Source organism: Bison bison, unplaced genomic scaffold (assembly GCF_000754665.1).
Source record: "Bison bison bison isolate TAMUID 2011002044 unplaced genomic scaffold, Bison_UMD1.0 scf7180017864526, whole genome shotgun sequence".
Lineage (NCBI taxonomy): Eukaryota > Metazoa > Chordata > Mammalia > Artiodactyla > Bovidae > Bison > Bison bison.
The window spans coordinates 1,354,715-1,377,147 of NW_011495077.1; the positions used below are offsets into that span (position 1 = coordinate 1,354,715).

At 41.3% G+C, this 22,433-nt stretch overlaps 1 protein-coding gene across 2 annotated transcripts in view; it reads right to left on the minus strand.

The window, feature by feature from the left end:
- Positions 1 to 2,793: 2,793 nt before the first annotated feature.
- The window catches only part of DAD1 (defender against cell death 1), a 21,890-nt gene continuing 2,250 nt past the window's right edge, over positions 2,794 to 22,433 (minus strand). Inside the window, exons 2-3 of one of the 2 annotated variants that reach the window (XM_010831233.1) lie at positions 12,911 to 13,085; positions 2,794 to 3,083 (exon numbers count right to left, since the gene is read on the minus strand). In XM_010831233.1, the coding sequence (XP_010829535.1) occupies positions 12,955 to 13,085 (131 nt within the window). In that variant the 3' untranslated portion in view covers positions 2,794 to 3,083; positions 12,911 to 12,954. Of the gene's footprint in view, positions 3,084 to 9,126; positions 9,773 to 12,910; positions 13,086 to 22,433 lie in introns of those variants that run through there. The other variant, XM_010831234.1, reaches the window with a different exon arrangement.

Sequence of the window (22,433 nt, forward strand, 5' to 3'; positions counted from 1 at the left end):
GCCCATGGCAACCACCAGGGCAAGTTTGCTGAGCCAAAACCAGAGAGCAGGCCTCTCTGACCCCCACCCCCCAAGTATTTTCAACCATCATAACAAAAGTGTTTTGAAGACTAAGATGAAAGGATGTGATCAAAGAGGCCAAAGGTATTGGCCGCTAAGAGAAGAAAACACAAATGATGGTTTCCATGTGATAGGGGGCAGGAAGTGTGTGGGCAGGAGGTGCTCAGGGCCGGGCTTCCCGCCACTGCAAAGAATGGCAGGCAACAGACCATGTACAGCGCTTGTGGTGAATGGTTTCCGGCCCCACAGAAGAGCATAGAAAATAAAAATAAAGCTACTTCGTAAAGGTGTTGAGCTGGAGACACCAGAAAATGCTAGACTATAGCTCACTCTGTGGCATAGTACTCAAAATCCACTGTTGCAGCATGCTCCTCTGGGCACCCATGTGTGAGACCCATAGAGGGGCACCATCACAACAGAGCTGATGGGTATCAAGACCCAGGTTGGAAGACCCATTAGATGAAAAAGATTACCCATCCTGGTTCAGTGCCTCTCATCTAAAAAAAAAAAAAAAAAAAAAACCACCTAAGAATCAGAAATTCCATTGGGGAGAGAGGGGATGTACTTTTTAAACTTTTAAATAGTTTCACAGGTAAATTTTCTGCTTCTAGAGTTGAGAACCACTCAACTATTAAAAAGAATGCATTTGAATCAGTTCTAATGAGGTGGATGAAACTGGAGCCTATCATACAGAGCGAAGTAAGTCAGAAAGAAAAACACCAATATAGTGTATTAACACATATATATGGAATTTAGAAAGATGGTAATGATGACCCTATATGCAAGACAGCAAAAGAGACACAGATGCAAAGGCTTTTGGACTCTGTGGGAGAGGGCGAGGGTGGGGTGATTTGAGAGAATAGCATTGAAACGTGTATTATCATATGTGAAACAGATCGCCAGTCCAGGTTCAATGCATGAAACAATGTGCTTGGGGCTGGTGCACTGGGATGACCCTGAGGGATGAGATGGGGAGGTGGGAGGAGGGTTCAGGATGGGGAACACATGTATACCCATGGCTGATGCATGTCAATGTATGGCAAAAACCACCACATATTGTAATTAGCCTCCCATTAAAATAAATTTAAAAAAAAAATAAGAGTTAAGACACTACTGAACAAGTGAACAAAGCTCAAAAATGGAGTTTTATTAAACTGAATTTAAAATCAAGATTCTAAAAGCTGTCTATAGGCTTTTGCCCTACTGCAAACAGTGAGAAGGCAATACGAGATCAGTGTTTCCCACTGACGGTCACTGGCTTGGGTAAATCACCTCTGAGGTAACAGCTAACCCGGTTAAGTAGGTGCTTGGTATCTGCCCTGTGTATCTCAAGATCATGGATAGACATTAAAATGTGTGTATTAGAGGCTCTGAAAGTTGTAATGTCTTCCTTGATAAAATTAGTACTATTATTCCCAGTTTTTAAGCCCATTTATACTGCTTTTCTTATTCAAAATACTGGTCTATCAATCTACACTAAAAATTGTTCAGAAGCCTCCTGATAAAGATACATACCTGCACACAAGTTTGAAAACATTATTAGTTATGAGCGAACTAATATCCCTCAGAATGGTAAACCAAGCCCCAAGGACCAACATCCTGCCTTTGTGATACAGTTTTAGTGAAACACTGACAGATCATTCGGTGATGACGACTCCTGATACAGAGCTATTCTCGAACCTCAGTGTGTATCAGAGTTCCATGGAGAGCTAAAAATCAGAGGCCCAAGCTCATTACTAAGTTCCCAGAGAATTGTGAAATAAACCAAGATTTGAGAACCACTGGTCTGGATGGGTGCTTCTCAAAATTGTAATATGCCTGTGATTCCCATGCAGACCACGTTCAAACAGCTTTTGCTTCAGGAGGGAGTGAGGTGGGGCTGGAGAGTCTCCTTTTCAAAGATTCCCAGGTGATGTCAATACTGCTGGTCAATGGGCTACGTTTTTAGGAACAAGAATCCAGTGGTACTTCTCCAATCTGGCTGCATGTTAGAATCTCCTGTGTAGCTGTACGAAGATGCCACCCCAAAGATTTTTATTTAATTGGTATGGGCTGTGCCCTGGGCATTGAGATTGTAAGTTCCCTAAGCAATTCTAATGTGCAGCCAAGTTGGGGAATCTCTAGAGCCCAACATACCAAGGCAGCAGTTGGCTAAATTTAAATAGTGGAATCCTCAACATAGCTTATTTCCTATACACAGCCCCCAAGATGGAAATAAGGATGCCACCACAATATATAAATATGCCTAGACTTCAGCCAGCAGACCTATTGTTCCACCCAAGCATGTCATGAACTCTGATCTAAAGCAAGTTACAAATCGGAGCTTCAATTTCATCTACCTAATGAGCACTGGAACCCCTGAGATTAAATAAGCATATACACAAGTCCCACACTTTTTGTACTCTTCTTACACTAAGAGATACGTGTATCACTTTTCACCACTAAATAAGGGTGAAACAGATATAAATGGGGAAGCACACATGTAGTTCAATTTCTCCCAAAGTGCTTACTGATGCAGTTCCAGGAATGCGTTGTGTCGTAAGAGCAGAACCACCTGCAACAATTGAAGGATTAGTAAGGGATAACCAGCTCCAGGGAAAAGACAAAGGGCTCTCCTTTCCCAGGGTTGTCAGAGCTGCCTTTTGTCATTAACTTCCAATACACTGAACGAAAACATGGAGGTAGATTCACAGTTGCAAGTTATCAACTCCTAAAGAAATCTGCACAGAGGACTGAAGGAAAAGGATTTTAATACCAAAACACACAGCCAGAGGCAGAGAAGGAGTGGCATGGAACTTTTTAATTTGGAAGGCAAAAAGGTTACACTTCGTGGAAGGCAGAAGCTGTGCTAACAAATGCTTATTACAAAGCTGTTCTGGCTCGGAAGGAACCTAGGGAACTTCTCTAGGCTCTCCACCTGCACCCCAAGGAGTTGGTAGTGAGCATAAATCTGAAGAAAATCCATGTGTCCAGCAAACTGCCATCTCAAAGAGCTCTTATCCAGGGGAAATTAAAAAGTGAACCTGAAAGAAAGAAGCAGAGAAGTAAGAAGAGATATTCATGGTTTCTAAAATGTCTTGTGATACTACAGACAGTGCGTCAAATCCTTTAACCTAAATTCTAAACCTGTATAGACAAAGGCAGTTACAGGGTTCCCCAGTTCTGGACAGTATTTAAACCAGGCTAGAACAACCAAAATAAAGCGAGTATTTTTCAATGAACATTTTACAGAAGTATCCATAAAAACTAATGCTCAAATCTCAATTCCAAGATATAGATGACTTGGAACTGTAGACGCAGTTCTAACACTGGCTCTACAATTAATCAGCTGTGTGACTTCATATAAGTCACTCTGACCTTCCTGATCCACAAACCCTCTCTGTGGTGAGAGGGCTGCAACTTAACCTAAAGAACTTTTCTGGATTTAGAAAGCTTATAAAGCACTAATTTATCATTGGGGTGGGAGTGGTGGGGAGTGGAAGAAAGAAGAATTCAAAAAACCCAGAAAAAGATCCCCAACCTCAGGTTTAAAAAAGGACCAAAAGAGAAGGAATAATTTTCATTTAAAAGTAAGACTATTTTTGGCAAGAACGAGGTAGAGAATAACCCCGAGAAGTGGCTTTCTTTCTCATCCCTCTGGGAGGGCTACCCACACAGTGTGCTCCAACCCAGCGTGGCCAGGGGTAACCCCTTGGCTCTAGGCACCCCAGTGTCCCCAGCCGCAAGCAGCCCACTTTCCTGCAGTGTGCCATCTTCCATGTGTGTCATGACTTGAGAAATGTTGGGAAATCCCACCTTTCAGAAGAGGGGGGCTACCCGCTACGTGAAAGGGCACCACCTTACTTTGTGTATTGGTTCAGGTGATCCGGAGATTCTAGCATCAAAGCGTAAAGGAAAGATCTTACCCTCCTAGCCAGATTGTCATTTCACTAACAATGGCACTTACAGAAATGCCACATAATTGCAGAATATTCCTGCACCAGTGGAATTAGAAGAAATACGTAAAACAAAGAGCAACAATTGCGGAGCAAAAGTGATCACAGTGCCAAACAAAGAACAAACAGATCTCCTGAAACTCACCTATTCACTCCATCAAATTTCTTAAGCAAACTCTCTGACAACAGACTATCACATCAGTGCTAACAGCCAAGGTGAGAGAGGACTAGAGCACTGGCCACTTCCGGGAAGAGCCCTGATCCCCTGAGAATGCTAAGAGAAATCCTCATTTACTAGGAAAGTCAAGTTTTGAGATCTTATGATATTAAAACATTTAAATCTAAGACATTGGGACTGGTCCATCTAAAAGGCAAGAAAATGATTCATGAGAGTAAATTTCTTTGAAAATGGTTTTCAGAAAATTCCTATTTACATAGATCTGCTCCTTTAAGGCAAAAGTATATTTACCAGACAGTATTCTAAAAGCAGAGCTTCTAGGAGTCTTTGAATTATTAGCTCAACAAAAGTGAACGATTCACCAGGTCAGAAGAATGATTTCAACTGTTAACCAGGGGATAAAGGTTTCAGGAAACTGACTAATAAAGTGTCCTCCCCTGATAACAAGATATGTAAAGTGGAAGCCAGGAGAGTGAGCATGGCTTCTTCCGTCTATCCACCCGAGCAGGAAAGATAGCACCGTTCCATCAACCTGTTCCCGTCATCTCAAGAGAAAGCAAGGCACAACACAAAGAACTATTCAAAATACTTACTCTCTGTGAAGTCACAAAAGATGATGCCAGACAGGGTCATTTCCATTTGGAATGTCTGTTTCCTCAGCACCATGTCTATTCAGACACCAGCACTGAGCAGATATGCTCAAATACCGATTTGCCTTCAAATCCATCTCATCCTAGATTCTACTCACCCAATTAAAACTAAAATTGGAGAAAATAGGAATGAACGCGCATCTAGTCTTCTCATCTTACAGATGAGGCAACTGCCATCTGAGAGTCTGACAGATCTGTCCAAAGCTGTGCTGTCCAACACCACAGCCACTGGCCGCAGGTGACTATTCAAACTGAGTTAACATTAAATAAAATTAAAATTTCAGTGTCTTAGACATCCCTGGCGGCCCAGTAGTTAAGACTCTGTGCTTCCAGTGCAAGGGGTGTGCGCTCAATCCCTGGTCAGGGCACTAAGATTCCACATGCCGGGGTGTGGCCAAAAAGGAAAAATAGTGCCTCAGTTACATAGCCACATCTCTAATGCTTAATAACTAACTACATGTGACCAGTAGCTACCATGCTGGGCAGCTGCAGGCTCAAGTTTGCCCAAAGCAAAGTTCTATTGGACAGCGCTGGCCCAGGGTCACCCTCTTGAGATAAAGTCAGGTTTCCTGATGTGCATTCTCCTCCATTTCTTCCAGATCATATTAAAGATGACTTACTGTGCAGAAACATTTACCTCTAAGTTTTTCCCATTTAAAAAAGAGAAGCAACTTTGATACTGTTAAAAGAAACCTTCTAACAAGACATATATATTTATCATCCAAAAGTCTTTGAACACTATAGAGAAGAAGGAATATAAAAGTTTGGAGTAAAAATGTCAGTTAACGAGTTCCTACTCAGTCACTTACTAGTTCCAGGCCCTGGACAAATTAATTTAAATTTCATCAAGGTTTTCTTACCTCATGTATAGAAAGGGATTACTACTATTTGTCTACCTCCATCCCAGCATGCTGAGTGCCATGCTGAGTGCCAAAGAATTGATGCCTTTGAACTGTGGTGTTGGAGAAGACTCTTGAGAGTCCCTTGGACTGCAAGGAGATCCAGCCAGTCCATCCTAAAGGAGATCGGTCCTGAATATTCATTGGAAGGACTGATGCTGAAGCTGAAACTCCAATACTTTGGCCACCTGATGTGAATAACTGACTCATTGGAAAAGACCCTGATGCTGGGAAAGATTGAAGGCAGGAGGAGAAGGGGATGACCGAGGATGAGATGGTTGGATGGGTCACTGACTCGATGGATATGAGTTTGAGCAAGCTCCGGAAGCTGGTGATGGACAGGGAGGCCTGGCGTGCTGCAGTCCATGGGGTCGCAAAGAGTCGGACACGACTGAGTGACTGGACTGAACTGACCCCAGCGTGAGCTGGGGGATGACACAGGTTGCTGTGTATAAAAGTGCACGTGGAATGTGTGAGTCCTGCAAACCTGGTCATGTGATAGAGGTAAAACATTCAACAAATGTCTAATTTTGTAAAAGGCTTTATACAAACATTGTGCATTTTTAACTTTCCACCACCCTGATGGATGATGAAAACCTGGTAATGTATAAAAAGCAAAAACTAAAGGAAAAAAGCAGGGGAAAAAAAAGCAATGCTCAGCTGAGGATCCACACAGTGTGATCCTCCTCAAACACAATGGGACTATCATGAATACTATTAATCAGAGGCTTCAACAACTGCAAGAGACTCTGATGACCACCCAGGTCAATTCCCTTCCTGTAAAGATAGGGGAAATGAGGGCTCAGCGACAAGCTTATTTCTCCATCCAACTAGTTAACAGCACAGCAAAGTCTACAACACAGGTCTTCTGACTTCTAGTCTCCTGCTCGTGCCCCACTCTACCACCCTTCATGCGGACTGTTTCCTTGGCTTCGTTCTTCTACAGCACATTCCTCATGTCTGAGCATCCACATAACTAAGAATACAGCCATTTTATACAGCAGTTCTTGCTGCTGAAAATGATTTACACACCAAACATGCACTATGACTATTAGCTCTGTGCTAAGCTCTAAGGTCCTATTCCCTGGGCATTTAAGAGTCCAGTGGGAGAGACAGGAAAATGAATGGTTTCATAAGTGTATGGTAAGTGCAGCATTAGGGGCAGGCACCGGGGACCGTGAGAGCCCCAAGAGGCTCCTATGCAACCTGGGGGCAGAATGCTTGCAGCTGGAATCATCTGAGCTGCAAGGGTAGAGAAAATAAGGCAGGGACTTCATAAACACAAATCTGTAGCAGTCCCCTGGCGGTCCAGTGGTTAGGACTCAGCACTTTCACTACCGGGGCCCAGGCTCCATCCTAGTCAGGAACTAGGACTCCATAAGACACAAAGCTCAGCCAAATTTAAAAAACAGAACAAAATTTAAAAAAAAAAAAAATCTACCTGATAGTCCCTCTTTTTTTTTTTTTGCTGGTTTTCAATGAACCAAATAAAAAATAGAGCAAAATCACCAATTAAAATTCATCAGTTATCAGGAGTTTTTTGTAAAAAAAATAAGCAGATTCAAGGTTTTAAGAACAGGTAAAAAAACTAAGCTCATTCTCCAACCAAGGAAAAAAAGGAGGGTTGAAAAAAAGACTATGCTAACTCAAAATGTTTTCTACAAATTTAGAGTATTCCCCTTTTTCAGAACTTATCTGATGGCTAATTCAATATAGGGTGAAATGTCACAGAGAAAATGAAATAGACACTAACCCCTCACACACACACAAACTTAAAGCTGGCTGCCGGGAGAAGAGTAAAACCAGGCCTCAGTTCAGTTCAGTTCAGTCACTCAGTTGTGTTCAACTCTTTGCAACCCCATGGACTGCAACACGCCAGGATTCCCTGTCCATCACCAACTCCCGTCCATCAAGTCAGAAACAGGTCTAGAATAAGCCAAAATGGGAGCTCCTGAACTGACAAGATAAGAAAAAGAAATAAAAAGTACATCTGTGGGCCACTGTGCACTTGGTCTTCACATGTAACAGAATCCCATGGTCACTGTAAGGTTGCATGCCCTTTTGTGCCTCACTCGACACTGCCCACTTCTGGTCAGAATGTAAAGCAACCCCCACGTAACATCTAGGCCCACCTGGACCTCTGCTGCCCTCCTGCGACTGGAAAGAAACTAGGTTTTATCACAAAAGTATTTGTGGTCTCTTCCCCTAAACTCAGTTTCTCTTTTGAGCTTGTAGTATACTCTCAGCAATGAAATCTACAAGCCACTAGGTGGCAGTAGAGCCTAAAAAATCACATTAAGATTCCCTTTAGAGGTAATTTTCTAGATTTCTATAGTACTGATATTTACTGATGAATTCGAAAAGCCAACAGCAATTGCTTGTTGGAATATAATTCCCAGAGTTATGTTCTGCCCAGCCTTGTAGCACCCTCGCTTCAGCCAGGATTAAACACTATGAATTTTTAAAGACCTGTAGAACAGCCTCCACCATAAAAACAAAGTAACACTAACAAGGTTTCAGCACAAGCTGGTGGCAAACTATCTCCCCCAGGCTAAGCACACTTCCAAGCCCAGGTCTGTCCCTTTGTCAAAGCCCTGCTCATTCTTCCCCCTGATGCAGGGCCGAGTCATCAGGAACTTCCCTTCCCAAGCTGTGATCCAATGTAGCTAAGTCTCTCTTCCCTTCCGAACACCTGAGGTAGGCTGACATTTTCTGAAAAGAATTTCACAAGGAGACATGGAAAAACAAAACAGGAAATATTCACCTGTAGTTATGTAAATCTTTAAATATTCAAATCTATTGAATATGATGCATTCAAAATAGACTTACTGCCACCTAAGTGCCAAATACCATCACTTTAGAGGCGCATGGATTCTCCCAACTCAGAAGCTCACCAGGAGCATTTTTCCTTTTTATAATTTTTTAAATATTATGAAGTCTATTCTTGAACCCAGCAATAGCCACCTATACCAGTGTTGCCAACTGAACAGCTAACTTTTACCACAGGTGTCTCACTCTGCTATCTCTGGACATGTTTTCAGGGGGCCACAAAGTCTCAAGTTTGGATAAGGTTGTGCTATATTTTCATATATTTATTCATATTTATTTCATATATAATATTTATATATTATAAATATATTTTCATATATTTATAAACTTCAAGAAGACAGTAAAGTCTTACAGCAGAGGGAAACAATGGGGACTGGAGGGATTCAAAGGAACGTTAGCTTAGTTTCTGTTCAAAATCTGTTCATTGCAAGTAATGAACATGGGGGTGTTATATTATTCTCTGTACTTTTCTGTATTTTTAACATTGCCATACAAGCAAAGAAAGTAAGTAATAAAGGAAAAGATGGTGGTAAAATAACTGTGGCCACATTTTAAACACATTTCTCTGACTGTGCAATTGTCAAATACTTTATAATAAGCAATTTTTTAAGGCTGATTTACATATATATATATTTATGTATGTATTTATTGACTGCCCCGGGTCTTGGTTGCAGCACGCAGGATCTTCAATCTTCATTGCAGCATGCAGGATCTTTAGTTGCGGTACAGGAACCTCACTTGTGGTGAAGGAACTCTTAGTTGCGGCATGTAGAATCTAATTCTCTGACAAGGATCGAACCCAGCCCCCTTCATTGGGAGCACAGAATCTTAGCCACTAGACCACCAGGGAAGTTCCTATAATAAGCAATTTTAAGCAAAAATTAGGGCTTCCTTGGTGGCTCAGATGGTAAAGAATCTGTCTGCAGTGCGGGAGACCCAGGTTTCCCTGTGTCGGGAAGATTCCCTGGAGAAGAAAATGGCAACCCACTACAGTACCCTTGCCTGAAGAATCCCTATGGACAAAGGAGCCTGGTGGGCTACAGTCTGTGGGGATGCAGAGTCGGACAAAATTGAGCAAGTAACACAAGCGAAAATAGAGATTAAAAACTTTTTTTTACATCAGACTGGATTATCAAACTTAAAAGATTTCCAGTAAGGCTCTTTGCATCTTAGTTTCCCGTTCATAAATGGAATAAGCAAGTTTATCCTCAAGAGGTTGTTCTGAAAATAAAACAGAATAAGAAGCACTTAAAACCTGATCCATGTGAGCATTCACTATCTGCTAACTTCCTTACTTCTCCTTCAAAACATTTATTTAACTCAATGCCATTTTCTTCTGATCTGCCTTTTTCAAAGTCGCTGCTGGTTTTAAATGCTACCCCGAAATTCACAAAGAGCAGTACGCTATATATGTTTATCCTTTTTATACCCAACTCCCAACATACTTGGCAAAAATGGAAAGTATTAAATTTTTGTTGTACCCTGATATAAATATTGAAAACTCACTTAAAAACCATTTTTAAAAGTGTTTTAGGACACTGCACACAGAACTGAATTAGAAACACAGAAAAAGAGCAGAAAAATACTGTATGTCAAATGAAAGATCTCTGGGAACAAAAAACCCTGATGAGTCCCCCACAGAAGAACTTCTCTATGAATACACCCTCTATAGAATGATTTAACACTGTAATCTGGGATTGGAAGATTATGCTGTACCCTGTACCCATAATTCCCAGCTGAACAGGTGGCCCTAGGTCGTTAATATGGTCTGTAGTATGCAGACTCAGTTTCTGCCAAGCCTGCTTTTTTGTCTGTTTTTGTCATAATTTTGAAATACTAGGCTCTCTGCAGCAGAGTCCTCTTCCAATCGTGACAGCCCTAAGAAATAATTTTTCATGATCTGGCATCTCCCTGATCCTAGAGAACATCCTTGGACTGTATGCTCTGTCCCCTTGTTAAAGCATACACCACCATGACTCATCTAGAAAAAACTAAGGCATTTACTTTTTAGACTAAGGCATTGCTCTAAAGTAAGGCATTGCTTTTAGAGGAAGGCAATCAGAAGACTTATGACCTTTCCAGCAAGTTTACTATCGGAGCCCAAGGGTTACTCAGGACGTTCACAGGTCAATGAAGGTCAGTGTTTTTGGCTAAGTTTTCCACCTGCACTGAAGAAGCTGTCTCTGGTCAGACACCTCGCCTGCGGCCTCTGCTCCCAGATAGTATGGCAGCCACCTTCTCTCAGCCCCCACAACACTCTGTTCAGGTCTTTAGCATGGCTCTAACTGCTGTGGGTACATGGCTTCTCCATTAGACTGTTCACTTCTTGAAGGCAGGAACTATGTTTTCCTTTTCTTTGTATTCCCAGTATCAAGGCATTGACTGGCATATGAGAGAACAATTCAAGTCCTGATCAGGTCTCCAAAAAATTCAACTGTATTAGGATAGTAGAAAGAAATGGTTCTCAACCTCTTTCACTGATAGAAACCATCTCTGTCAACTTAACTATTGCCAAAAGTGAAACTTCACCTGAACTAACAGAACTGTTTTTGAGACAATATAAAAAATGGAAAGGCTTTATGTAATATACTAAGGAACTGATTGACTTATGATAGAAATTGAAGTACAGTCACATTATTACATTTACCTTGCCCATGGCTATTGTAACTCATGTGTTAGATTTCTGATTAATACAAAAATGACAGCTTTCCAAGTACAACAGAAAGAGGTTGGGCCTCTTCCCCGAGAGACGGTAACATTTCCTAAGGTTCTCTTTTCTCTACCCCAGTAATAGCAACATTTAATTCTGTAGGGAAAGGAAGAGAATAGAGTGCATTTACTCATCAGTAGGCAACATAGGATACTGGAAGAGCACCACTGGACTAGGACACTGCTCTGCTAACACTGAGCTGCATGGCCAAGGAAACCTACTAGACTGTTATGAAACTCTCCTTCCTCATATATAAAATAAGTATTAATACAAAGTCAAGTGCTTCTCAGAGCTTTAGGATTCTGCTTAGGAGGGAAGGATGGAGGGGAGGGCATACTACACACAAGGAGAGCCCAAGCAAAGAGGGCTTTTCAACTCTGTCAATCAAAACAACCCTGGCTCCTCTGCCATTTTATATATTGAGATTCTATTTTTTGGGCTCCAAAATCACTGCGGATGGTGATTGCAGCCATGAAATTAAAAGGCGCTTGCTCCTTGGAAGAAAAGTTATGACCAACCTAGACAGCATATTAAAAAGCAGAGACATTACTTTGTCAACAAAGGTCCATCTAGTCAAGGCTATGGTTTTTCCCATTGTCATGTATGGATGTAAGAGTTGGACTACAAAGAAAGCTGAGCGCAGAAGAATTGATGCTTTTGAACTATGGTGTTGGAGAAGACTCTTGAGAATCCCTTGGACTGCAAGGAGATCCAACTAGTCCATCCTAAAGGAGATCAGTCCTGGGTGCTCATTGGACGGACTGACGTTGAAGCTGAAATTCCAATACTTTTGGCCACCTGATGCGAAGAGCTGACTCATTTGAAAAGACCCTGATGTTGGGAAAGATTGAGGGCAGGAGGAGAAGGGGATGACAGAGGATGAGATGGTTGGATGGCATCACCGACTCAATGGACATGAGTTTGGGTGGACTCCGGGAGTCGGTGATGGACAGGGAGGCCTGGCGTGCTGCAGTTCATGGGGTCGCAAAGAGTCGGACATGACTGAGCAACTGCACTGAACTGATTGAGATACTTAGGAAATAAAAGAGCTCTACTGCTAAAAAAAAAAAAAAAGGAAAACTGACAAATGAACCAAATAGCATCTCATCTTATATTTTAAGGTGTTCTCCCAAGCTAATCCAATTTTCCCATTAATTTTTAATTCAGCACATATATTAGCAAGAAGCTGTCATCATGAAGCTATCATTCATTTAGCATGTACTATACATGTATCAGGTGTAAGCACTATACTAGGTACTATGGGAACAATGGCCCAGCACTTGAAGTCATCTGAGAAAAAATTATAGAGCAAAACTAAAACCAAAATCTACAATTTATGTCTCTTCTAAGATCTCAGAGTTATTTTCATGGGGTTATTGGTGCAGAAATTAATGTATTAGCTACAAGCAATCTCCCATTTTCTGCTATCTTAATGATTTCCAGAACAGTGAGAAGAGAAGGCAATGACCAAGATCAGCAGCACTGATGAATCATGATTATATTAACACAAACTTTGCAGACCAATATGGAAAATTCTGCAAACCTCTCATCAGCACTATGGGAACTCTGCCAACCATGATCAAAACCAGCCCTCCAATCTCTATTCCTAAAATCAACATCATGTGATAAGTGCTAAGATCATCACTTACATTCTTCTAGTCTCCTCCTCCTCAGTTAAGTAAACAGGAATGATTCAGCCAACGAAGTTCATGACGACAAGGTGAAGGATGGTGCTGGCAAAGAGAAAATCAGCAAAGGCTCGCTCTGGGGAGATGCCTTGGAAATCCGCCTTGTTTTGAGGGTTGATCTGTATTCTCAGACAAACTGTACAAGAACAAAAACACAAAAATGATTATCAAGTATGTAACATGTATGACTAATGCACATACTCAGACCCCCTGACCCAATAATTCTATTCCAACAGAAGTGATACCAAGCCCATCAAAAGACATGTACAGGAATGATACGGATGGTGGCCCCCAAATGGATGCAATCTAATACCTATCAATGGTAAAACAGGGGGTATTCTCCAGCAGTTCAGTGGTTAGGACTCAGCACTTTCACTGACAAGGACCCAGATTCCATCCCTGGTTGGAGAACTAAGATCTCACAAGTTGAGCAACCCAAAAAAAAAAAAAAAAAACCCACAAACAAAACAGTAAAATGGGTAAATTATGGCATATGCATACAACAGATACCATAAAGCAATGAAAGAACTTCACATCATGGATTTCCACAAATATCATGATGAGCAACACAATCCAGACGCCAAAAAGTACATTCTTATGATTCTACTTCTACAAAGCTTAAAACCGGCCAAAAACAATCTACAGTAATACAAGTCAGGATAATGGTTTTTAATTTTTCACAGGAGAGATGACTTGGAAAGCATGCGGAGAGACCTTTAGGGTACTGGTAATGTTCTCTATCTTGATGTGGCAGTGGTTAAAAGGGTAAATTTTTTAAAGTTCATCAAGTTGTACACTTAAATTTTCTGCTGTTGTTTGTTAAAGGGAACAATATGACTTCTCAGAGTTAAACTAAAAATCAAAGGCTTACTTAGAAAAAATATATATACAACCAGAAAATCTTGAGAACTCTCTTATCTCCTGACTTAAGTTTATAAACTTTTTAAGACTGAGATGTACTTGAGGGAGTAACAAAGGAGGCAGGCTGAGACCCAGTTATAAAGTTGTGAATTATTTCCAACAGAACATGTATATTAGACGGCAGAGATGCGTATACACGAGGACCTCACAGTTACAATCTTTGATCTCCCAGTTCTAGCAGCTGCTGGTCTCAAAAAAGGCAAGAGATCTAAATTACACAGCTCTGACAGAGAACTCTCCATTGCCACCTTCTGTACCCTTGAAGATTCCAACCTGATACTGTAGCCAAAGTGACCATTTGACATGAAAAGAAAGTTCTAGGGATACACTTTTCCAAAATATCTTTCTACCTGTGACAAATGATCACAGAACTTAAATTTACTTCAGACTAGCATCTGTTCCCATCACTTCATGGCAAATAGATGCGGAAACAGTGACAGACTTTATTTTGGGGGGTTCCAAAATCACTGCAGATGGTGACTGCAGCCATGAAATTAAAAGGTAGTTGCTCCTTGGAAGAAAGGCTATGACCAACCTAGGCAACATATTAAAAAGCAGAGACGTTACTTTGTCAACAAAGGTACATCTAGTCAAGGCTATGGTTTTTCCAGTAGTCATGTATGGATGTGAGAGTTGAACTATAAAGAAAGCTGGGCGCCAAAGAATTGATGCTTTTGAACTGTGGTGTTGGACAAGACTCTTGAGAGTCCCTTGGACTGCAAGGAGATCCAACCAGTCCATCCTAAAGGAGATAAGTCCTGGGTGTTCATTGGAAGGACTGATGCTGAAGCTGAAACTCCAATACTTTGGCCACCTGATGTGAAGAACTGACGCACTGGAAAAGACCCTGATGCTGGGAAGGATCGAAGGTGGGAGGAGAAGGGGATGACAGATGATGAGATGGTTGGATGGCAACACCGACTCAATGGACAGGAGTCTGAGTAAACTCCGGGACTTGGTGATGGACAGGGAGGCCTGGTGTGCTGCAGTCCATGGGGTCACAAAGAGTCGGACACAACTGAGTGACTGACCTGAACTGAGCATCCATTTTACCACTAACCAAGAGAAGGCAACGAACTAAGATCTAATCCAAAGATCAGAAAACTACTAGACTAGTTCTCAAGAGTCCATCACTATGGCAACAGAGTTGTCATTATGCTTAAACATGGAAACAGCCCTGATGTTTTCAGGAAACTGGACTCTTCAAAACATGAACGACACTGACTGAAACAAGGGTGGCCAATTAAAATCTGCTGGGGCAAGTACAGCTTGCTTCATCCATTTGCCAGGGCAACTAGCAACATCTATTAATGTTTAAAATGTTGCCACCTTTTAACTTAAGAATTTATCTTACAGAACAAGGACATTCTAACAGCATGTACCTAAAGCTGAAAAAAAAAGTGAAAACAGTCCAAATGACATCAAGGGATTATTTAAATAAATTACACTACAGACATGCAATAAAACCCCATGCAATTATTCAAAAGAATGAGGTGAATTCTCAATAGGTTGACAGTAAAGATATCTAAAATACATTAATTGAAAAAGAGCCAAAAATATTCTACTCTTCTATTCCATATTTCTCTTAAAGTAAATATATTTTCTCATTTTTCTTGGAATGTAGGAAAAAATCTGGGGAAAGAGATACCAAACACAATTATCAGCGGCGACTGGGGTGGAAGGTGGGGGTAGAGTAATGCTCGAGAATGGAAAAGGAAATGCAAAAGGAAAGAGAAACTCCACATGAAGGTGGATAAGGAAATGAATTGATGTTACCATTTTCACAATCACAGTAACCGAACTTACTTCAATAATAACGTAAGAGTCAGAATCTTGCAGAGATGCAAAGGACCCTGAATGTCATAGAGACCAACATCCCTTACGAAGCACAAAATGCCCAAGAGGTGGTGGGGATGGGTATGCCAAGAGGGCTGCATGAATCAGCTGGGAATCATTTCAAAATATACTTACCATTTCCAGAATCTGATAAGTCATGCCCAGGTAGAGAATTACAAACCATCCAGAGCCTGTGTTATCACAGAGGCAACATATCCCCCACATGCAGGGGTGAAAAAAAAGGCAAAGAAGCCTGTTCGAAAAGTGTTAGTCTCTCAGGCATGTCCAACACTTTGCGACCCCATAGACTGTAGTCCATAGAATTCTCCAGGCAAAAAGAATACTGGAGTGGGTTGCCATTCCCTTCTCCAAGGGATCTTCCCAACCCAGGGATCAAACCCGCATCTCTTGCATTGCAAGTAGATTCTTTACTGTCTGAGTCATCATGAAAGCCCTCTGTTCAAGAAACAACCCCCACACACACAAACAGTCTCTCCCTGAGCACTTCCAAAAATGGAAACGTACTACCCCCTGAGGCAGCTTGCTCCATTTTAGTGGTTCTAATTTATCTCCTTAAATGCTCATTTATTCAGCAAAATATTTACTGAGCATCTATGTGCCATGCAGTGTGCTAGGATTTTGGCACAGAATAAGACAAGAGTCTGGCTCCCAAAGAACTTACACTTCAATGAAGAGAAACATAATAAACAAGAAAACAAATAAAGAAATATGAGGTAGAGATACATGCTCTAAAGATAACAAGGTAATAGAAGAGTGACTAGGAAGCTATTTCTTATTTGGTGGTAACAGAAGATCTCTCTAACAAGGTGCTATTTTAAGACCAAAATTTGATAGGAGCCAACTATGGAAAGATCTAGGGGCAGAGCGTTCCAGGCAGCAAGAACAATGTTGACATGCTCTAGGTACAACATGTCAGACTGACTAGACTCATGATCAAGGGCAAGAGGGGGACAAGGGCCAAATCCAGTGGGGTTTTGTAAGCTTCAGTAAAGACTCTGGATGTAGTTCTAAGAGCAATAGAGTAATATTTCTAAGTTTTGAGTAAAATAATCTGATTTACATTTTCTAAGGATGGTAGAACTGCAATATAGAGAAGGTTTGCAGAGTTAAAGAAACAAAAGAGTCATGTAGAAGCCAAAGAGCTTGGGCAATGGTAATAAAATGGACAGAAGTAGAGAGATACAGGCTGTGTTTTGGAAAAGGGCTTGCTAATGTAATGGATGTGGGAGATAAGAGAAATCAAGGCATCAAGAAAACCTCCTAAATTTTTAGCTTCAACAATTTAACCAACATTGACACTATGTTCTGACTGGCGAAGAGAGATGGTTGGGCCGGAAGGTTCAATTTGGAGTTGTGTGTTAGACATCAAGTGAAGGTGTCAAGTGGGCAACTGGACTTACTAATTTGGAATTCAGGGAACAGGTTAAAACTGAAAATATTAGGCTCCAGTTTCATCCACCTCACTAGAACTGATTCAAATGTATTCTTTTTAATGGCTGAGTAACTGGAGCCTATTGTACAGAGTGAAGTAAGCCAGAAGGAAAAACACCAATACAGTATACTAACGCATATATATGGAATTTAGAGAGATGGTAACGACAACCCTGTATACGAGACAGCAAAAGAGACACTGACGTATGGAACAGTCTTGTGGACTTTGTGGGAGAGGGAGAGGGTGGGAAGATTTGGGAGAATGGCATTGAAACATGTAAAATATCATGTATGAAACGAGATGCCAGTCCAGGTTCAATGCACGATACTGGATGCTTGGGGCTAGTGCACTGGGACGACCCAGAGGGATGGTATGGGGAGGGAGGAGGGAAGAGGGTTCAGGATGGGGAACACATGTATACCTGTGGTGGATTCATTTTGATATTTGGCAAAACTAATACAATTATGTAAAGTTTAAAAATAAAATAAAATTAATTAAAAAAAAAAAACTGAAAATATTAATGTGGTAGTCGCAGTTACATAGGTATTATTTACATTCACCTAAACGGAGAAGGCAATGGCACCCCACTCCAATACTCCTGCCTGGAAAATCCCATGGATGGAGGAGCCTGGAAGGCTGCAGTCCATGGGGTGGCTGGGGGTCGGACACGACTGAGCAACTTCACTTTCACTTTTCACTTTCATGCATTGGAGAAGGAAATGGCAACCCACTCCAGTGTTCTTGCCTGGAGAATCCCAGGGACGGGGGAGACTGGTGAGCTGCCGTCTATGGGGTCACACAGAGTCGGACACGACTGAAGCGACTTAGCAGCAGCAGCAAAGGAAAGAAATAGAGACTGGGTCTGGAACCACACCCTCAGACCGAGAAACATCTAGCACAAACAGTAGGAAAGAAAAACCAATGAGGTAAGAAAGAACCACCAGGAAGAGTGTGGTGTAAAAGTTTTGAGAAGTACTTCATTCATTCAGAAGGAAGCAGCCAACTATGTTAACTGCTAAATGTTGCTGAGCATTCAGGCAAGGTGAGGTGTGTGCCATTAGATCTGGCAAGATGGAAAGAGTGGTTTCACTGTAGTGGTGGGGAAAGACCACCAAGAGTGGGTTAAGAGCAAATGGAAAGTCAGGAAGCGGAAACAACAACTAGACTATTTTTTCAAGGAATTCCGTGATGATGGAAAAGAAATGGAACAGTAGCTAGAGGGGTATCTGGAGTCAAATTAATTTTTAATTGGATTAATTAATTATGCTCTAATTAATTACAGCATGTGTGTATGATGGGAATGATCCAGTGGAGGGAAATTAATGGTACAGAATGGAGGGATGATTACAGAAGCTGAGTCCCTGAGTGAGCAAGAGACATCAAGATGCTCTTCACACGTGGAGGAGGTGGCCTCTGATAGGAAAGGGATATATCATCCACCATCACAGGAAGTCAGAGAGCAGGGGTACAAGTGGAGGTGAGCTGCTATGATTCCTTGCTGGGAAAGGGAAAGCAAAAAAACAAAGCAAGATCAACTGAGAATAAAGGAAAAGAGAAAAGACAGGTGAGAGTGCAGAGAGAAATTACGAAGCATATCTTGGAAAAGCAAACGTATTAGGGAAGTGTTACAGGACCACTATTCTCACCAATACTTCTCCATCACTGCACCATATCCATGTACTTGCCTGCATCTCCCACCAGACTGTAAACCCTGTGGGAGCAGAGACCACATCCTCATGTTCCATAGTTAAATTCTCAGTTCCCTGCCAGGAAACCTGACATATAAATGTTCAACATTCCTTAACTTATCAGAGGCACACTCACAACTGAATACCCATTAATAAGCACTGATTGATGAACAGAGCATTACACGCCTACAGAACATGGGAGGAGGACCTAAATCTCAAGACCCAGGCAAGGGCTCAAAGGGAAGCAGCACTTGAGCTGTCTAAGAAGTGAAGGAATTTTCCAGGCAATCACACAAAGGTAAAATAGCCTAATACACCTTGGAATGCTCAGGGAATAATAAGTAACACAATAATACTGGGATATAACGCACAGAAGAGGTGGAGACAAGAGATGAAGCTTGTGATGTGTCCAGAGCCAGATAACAAAAAGCCTCTACACCATTAAAAAATCTTTTAAATTTCTCTTTGGATACAGACAAATTTTCTGTGGGGAGTAGAACAGTTAGATCTGCAAGTCAAATCAAGCCTGCAAACATAGTGGAAGAGGGACTGGAGGGAGAGACAAGAGGCTGGGAGATCAATAACGAAGATTACAGTAGTCCAGATAGCAGATATTGACAGCCTGAGTGACAGAAGACAACAGCTAGCAATGGGTATGAGATTTAGAAACAGGACTGTCAGGCATAATGCTGCCAAACTCCCAATCTCTTTGATAACAGTTATGGGCCTAGGAATCTAAGAGATAATTCCCAAAGAAACACTGGACTCCAGTCTTCACGGCCAAAGAGCTGCCATGAGAAAGAAAACACTCTGAATTAGGCCTCCTTGTCTTTCAAATTCAAACCGTTTTGGATCTATAAACCAGGGGAAACAAAACTTTGTTAATTCCAAAAGTATTTCATAAAGATTAGAAAACAGAATAGACAAAAGCTGTGAAACTACTTAAAAACTGATTTCAAGATCAAAGACTTATTTTAAAGAGTCTTAATGTTTTCCACACATCCCTCCTAAATAGCACTTTAAAGGAGCAAAAAGAGGTATTTCAATCAAGTAAAAAAGGAAAAACTAGAAAGGCTGCCAACACTGGGATGCTATTCTGAAAAGGGGACAGGTGTCTCTTCTAGAGATATCTAACCACAAGATAAACAGTCAGCTGCTGAGGATGTCTGAAATCTGTCTGGAAGAAAAAAATATTCTATCATTGAAGTCCTCTACACTGTAAACTGTTGATCAAAAAAAACAAACAAAAAAAAAGATTTCTCAATGGCAATTTTCTACCTCTGGCTCCTTCTTGAAACCATGGGTAAGTCTCCCCAGTCATGAGGGAATAGAAGAAAACAGATCATTTTCATTGGGCCCAAATAATATCAGGCTTTAAAAAAAAAAAAAGTGACAGGATCCTGTACTGATTTATAATGTACTAGTCAATTTCCAAACAGCATATGCTAAATAACACATGCAGAAGGGATGGAAGAGAACAGACTACCAAAAAGAAACTAAGGGAACCAGGTTAGAGAACTTTCCCCTCCAATTTATCCTACACATTAACACCAATTTTAAGTCTCTCCTTCACTCAAATCTAAAAACATTTTTAAATGTTTTAAATGCTTAGATGCATTCCTATTATCTACAGGATAAAACTCCTTGGCCTGGCCCTCAAGGTTCTAGCACCCAGAACTACCTAATCTTTCCACATAATCGCCTACAATTCCCTTTCTCAGCCAAACTGACCTCCTCCCTTCTCTTCCAATAGATAGAACAATTTGGGGAAGTTAGAAACCCCAGCACAAGAAACAGACACAAGGCAGTGGTAGATTTAGTAAGCTCAAAGGTGTCAAAAGAAATGCAAACAAAAAAGGACAAATGGGACCAAATTAAACTTAAAAACACTTGCACAGAAAAGGAAATTATAAACAAAAATAAAAAGAAAACCCTCATAATGGGAGAAAGCAACAGACAAAGGATTAACTTCCAAAATATACAAGCAGCTCACACAGCTCAATATAAGACAAATAAGCCAACCAAAACATGAGCAGAAGATCTAAACAGACATTTCTCCAAAGACGCATCAGTTCAGTTCAGTTGCTCAGTCATATCCAACTCTTTGGGACCCCATGGACTGCAGCACATCAGGCCACCCTGTCCATCACCAATTCCCAGAGTTCACTCAAACTCATCCATTGAGTCGGTGTTGCCATCCAACCATCTCATCCTCTGTCATCCCCTTCTCCTCCCACCTTCAATCTTTCCCAGCATCAGGGTCTTTTCCAGCAAGTCAGTTCTTCAAATCAGGTGGCCAATGTATTGGAGTTTCAGCTTCAGCATCAGTCCTTCCAATTAACACCCAGGACTGATTTCCTTTAGGATGGACTGGTTGGATCTCCTTGCAGTCCAAGGGACTCTCAAGAGTCTTCTCCAAAAGCATCAATTCTTCAACACTCAGCTTTCTTCACAGTCCAGCTCTCACATCCATACATGACCACTGGAAAAACCATAGCTTTGATTAAATGGACCTTTGTTGACAAAGTAATGTCTCTGCTTTTTAATACGCTGTCTAGGTTAATAATAACTTTTCTTCCAAGGAGCAAGCGTCTTTTAATTTCATGGCTGCAATCACCATTGGTGATTTTGGAGCCCAAAAAAATAAAGTCTGACACTGTTTCCACTATTTCCCCATCTATTTGCCATGAAGTGATGGGACCAGATGCATGATCTTAGTTTTCTGAATGTTGAGCTTTATGCCAACTTTTTCACTCTCCTCTTTAACTTTCTTCAAGAGGCTCTTTAGTCCTTCTTCACTTTCTGCCGTAAAGGTGGTATCATCTGCATATCTGAGGTTACTGGTATTTCTCCCGGCAATCTTGATTCCAGCTTGTGCTTCATCTAGTTTCTCATGATGTACTCTTCATATTAGTTAAATAAGCAGGGTGACAATATACAGCCTTGACGTACTCCTTTCCCAATTTGGAAACAGTCTGATGTTCCATGTCTAGTTCTAACTGTTGCTTCCTGACCTGCATACAGATTTCTCAAGAGGCAGGTCAGGTGGTCTGGTATTCCCATCTCTTGAAGAATTTTCCACAGTTTATTGTGATCCACACAGTCAAAGCCTTTGGCATAGTCAATAAAGTAGAATTAGATGTTCTTCTGGAACTCTTGCTTTTTTGATGACCCAGCGGATGTTGGTAATTTGATCTCTGGTTCCTCTGCCTTTTCTAAATCCAGCCAATAAACACATGAAAAGATGCTCAACATGGCTCATTAATAGAGAAATGATCTAAAGAAATCAAACAATGAGGTATCACCACCTCACACTGGTCAGAATGCTGCTGCTGCTGCTGCTGCTAAGTCAATGCAGTCGTGTCCGACTCTGTGGGACCCCACAGACGGCAGCCCACCAGGATCCCCTGTCCCTGGGATTCTCCAGGCAAGAACACTGGAGTGGGGTGCCATTGCCTTCTCCGATGGTCAGAATGGCCACCATCAAAAAATGTATTATACAAACAATAAATGCTGGAGAGGATATGGAGAAGAGAGAACCCTCTTCCACTGTTGGGAATGTAAACTGAGGCAGCCACTATGGTAA